Source organism: Athene cunicularia, assembly GCF_003259725.1.
Source record: "Athene cunicularia isolate RWA chromosome 8 unlocalized genomic scaffold, athCun1 chr8_part1, whole genome shotgun sequence".
NCBI lineage: Eukaryota > Metazoa > Chordata > Aves > Strigiformes > Strigidae > Athene > Athene cunicularia.
The window spans coordinates 27042574-27045559 of NW_020799109.1; the positions used below are offsets into that span (position 1 = coordinate 27042574).

Consider the following 2986-nt stretch of genomic DNA (forward strand, 5'->3'; position numbering starts at 1 on the left):
CCCACTCCGCCGCGCTACTCGGGCCCTCTCTGCTGCCTCTCCCTGCCCTGCCTTGCCCTGCCCTGCCTTGTCTTGCCAGCCCGGCCAAGGCACGCCCCCGTGCCCTGCAGCCCGCAGGCCTTCCGCAGGCAGCCATGGCGCACTCTGCCCTCCCATCCTTTGCCACAGAGAGGCGTTTTGCAGCCGAAGAGAAATGCCACCCAGTCAGTGTTTCCCGGTGCTGCCGTGGCCGAGAGGACTGGGCGCACAGGTCCCGCTGGAGAGCTCGGGTGCAGCCCTGCTCCTGGCAGGGCTGAAGCAGGGATGGACACACCAGCACCCACATCTCCCCAGGCAGTGGGGTGCCCCCCCGGTGCCCTAATGCACTATTTAACCGTGTGCACCCTGTGCAGGGCATCCAGGCACAGAGCACAGGGGCTCAGGTCAGCAGGAGCTGCGGTGCCCATGGGGCAGACGTGCACCTGTGCAGCCCAGTGCTCCCAGCTCAGCTTGCTGAGGCCACGACGCACCCTGAGCAGGGACAGGGCATCTGAGGGCAGAGGCAGGCAGGTACCAATTATGTGGCATGAACAAAGCCTGTCCTCGCTCCCAGTTCAGCCATGGAACACCACGCTGCTGCAGGCTATGCGCTCAGAAGGGATGAGAGACATCCTCTGCTGTAGCCAGCGGGATAACGCACAGGGAGAGCAGCTGGCCCCTCCGCAGAGCACAACCACTCATCCCTGCACTCCTCTCTCCCAGGCCCACTACCGCACCTCGGTCCCTGCCAGTGGACATCTGACACAGGTGCTGAGCCACAGAGCACCCCCTCTGTCACCCGAGGAGATGGGCAACTGGCGTGCGTCAGCCAGCAGGTCGCTTGAGCATCCTTCCTCCATCTCTTATGCTGTTACCTCTGTGCACTGCCCCAGGCTCTCCCCACACAGCATCTTGGGGCACACAGTGCAGCCCCAGAGACCCCCAGCAGGCGGGTGTGGGCTGGGCGCCTGGGGGTGCCCACAGAGGAGGCAAGCTGCCTTCTGAAGTGCCGCAAGGAAACCATGCAACCAGATTCACGTAGCAAGTGTCTCTTCAGCGGGTTTGCCCCTATATATATAGGTGCATCTACTGAATATATACATGCCTTAGCAATAGTATACTGGAAACTGTGCCACGCGTGACTTGATGGTGCTGAACTAATGCGTACAAAAGTATGGAGGGGTCCCTGCACCCTCTCAGTACAAAGTTCCTCCTGTTCAGCTGCAGAAGGGTCTGATTTTGGGGTGTGACAGGTAACCTGCCAGGGCTCCTGTGGGGCATGTTCCTTTGGTACCTGTGCAGTTTGCCCATGGAACTGCCAGATCCGGGAGGACTGACTGGTGCCAGGCTGCTGCGGGATGCTCAGGGCGGCAGAGTCCAGCCCAGGCGCTTCAGCTGAGCTGTGATCCTGGAGGGCCAGGGAGAGCCAGGACGCCTGGTGTTGCAGGCTGTTGCAGGCTTGGGCATCGAGCAGCAGCCGTTGAAAGCTCTGCTATGTGCATTCCTCACGGCAGGTGAAGATGTGGGTTAACCCTGGGAGAAGAGAACCTGGAGATTTCCCTTTGGAGGTGAAAGGCTGCGACACAGCATCTGTGGGGCATCCAAAATGCATTTCGTGGGCAGTCGAGCAGCTCTGGAGTGGCTGTGGTCAGTGAGAGGAGGTCCCCCCGGCAGGCCTCTCGCCAGGGCTGGCACACCCACTGCTCCCCAGCTGACACGAAGCAACCATGGCTGAACACACTGCTCACTCCAGCAGCCGGACGAGGAGCTGGGTGTGCCATCAAGCTTCTCCCTATGCAACTGGGGTCTGGCCAGCAGGGACGGGGCTTTCTGCCCCTCCATGTAGCATGTCCAAAGCTCAAACTATCCAGAGAGTTTTTTGTTTTGCCCTGTAATTGCACAGTCCACTGTGAGCTAGTGGCAACTCCCAGCTTCTCCTTGAGCAGGTAATGGCTGCTGGACAGTCCCTGCTCCAGCAGGCACATACTTGCACACATCCCTTCCCCAGGCACCTGTCCCATACTCAGGCCGCGATCTTCCTCATGAAGAAAGTCCATCTGACGTTCCTCCTGTCCGACTAGGAGGGAGAAGCCACTCTGTCCCAGTCATTGTCATCAAGAACATGCTGCATCAATAAATAACCCTCGTCTCAGCCCACATTGCTACCAGGCTCAAGCCAGCAAGCGAGCAAGAGGTCCGAGTCGTCCCATGCCATGGCTCTCCTTGCTGCCCTTGAGGTTTTCTTCTGAGGCTTCACTGTACAATGATAACAAGACCAGCTGCCCGGGTTTTATTGCTAAGTCCAAGTGAAGTGGCTTTAGTTTGCCTATGGGGCTCCTCTGGGAATGGGAATGGATGGGGACTGGGATGGGGGGAGCAAAGAGTCATTCTTCACTAGCTGACTCTTGGAGAAGGTGATGGATGTCCTGGAAGGAGGGACGATCTTTAGTGTCCCGTCTCCAGCAGCTGAGCATTAGCTTATAGACTGAGTCAGGGCAAAGTGCAGGCTGGGGAAGGTAAGTCTTCAAAACAAAAGGCAAAGATGACAAAGTTACTGCAATGGAAACCAAAAAGCAAACTGCTACTGAGGAGCCCCATTTTTCCATGCGCCAGGGTGGGGGGCTGTTCTGCTGTGTGTTCAGGGGCAAGGGGACCCCAGACAGCACAGCAGGGGCGGGAGACACCTGCTCATATCTTCCAGCCTGGATAAATACCAGAGCGGGGTCAGCGGGCAAGTGGCGCCTTGAGCTGTGCAAAGTGCAAGATTTGCCATCCCAGGCCCTTCATCAGGACTCCTTCCCAGATGAGTTCCTGTCCCTTAACTCTCCCATAACCAAGCTCCCTATCTGGCCACCTTGAAGTCTTTCCCCATATTGCCACTGTCCCAGGCACTCCACTGCTACTGCCTGTCCCATCCCATCCCATCCCATCCCATCCCATCCCATCCCATCCCATCCCATCCCATCCC

At 58.4% G+C, this 2986-nt stretch overlaps 1 protein-coding gene across 1 annotated transcript in view; it reads right to left on the bottom strand.

The window, feature by feature from the left end:
• Positions 1–609: 609 nt before the first annotated feature.
• Positions 610–2986, bottom strand: part of DDR2 (discoidin domain receptor tyrosine kinase 2) — a 13856-nt gene continuing 11479 nt past the window's right edge. Inside the window, exon 17 of the mRNA XM_026854345.1 lies at positions 610–2540. Coding sequence (XP_026710146.1) covers positions 2403–2540 — 138 coding nt within the window. The 3' untranslated portion in view covers positions 610–2402. The remainder of the gene's footprint in view (positions 2541–2986) is intronic.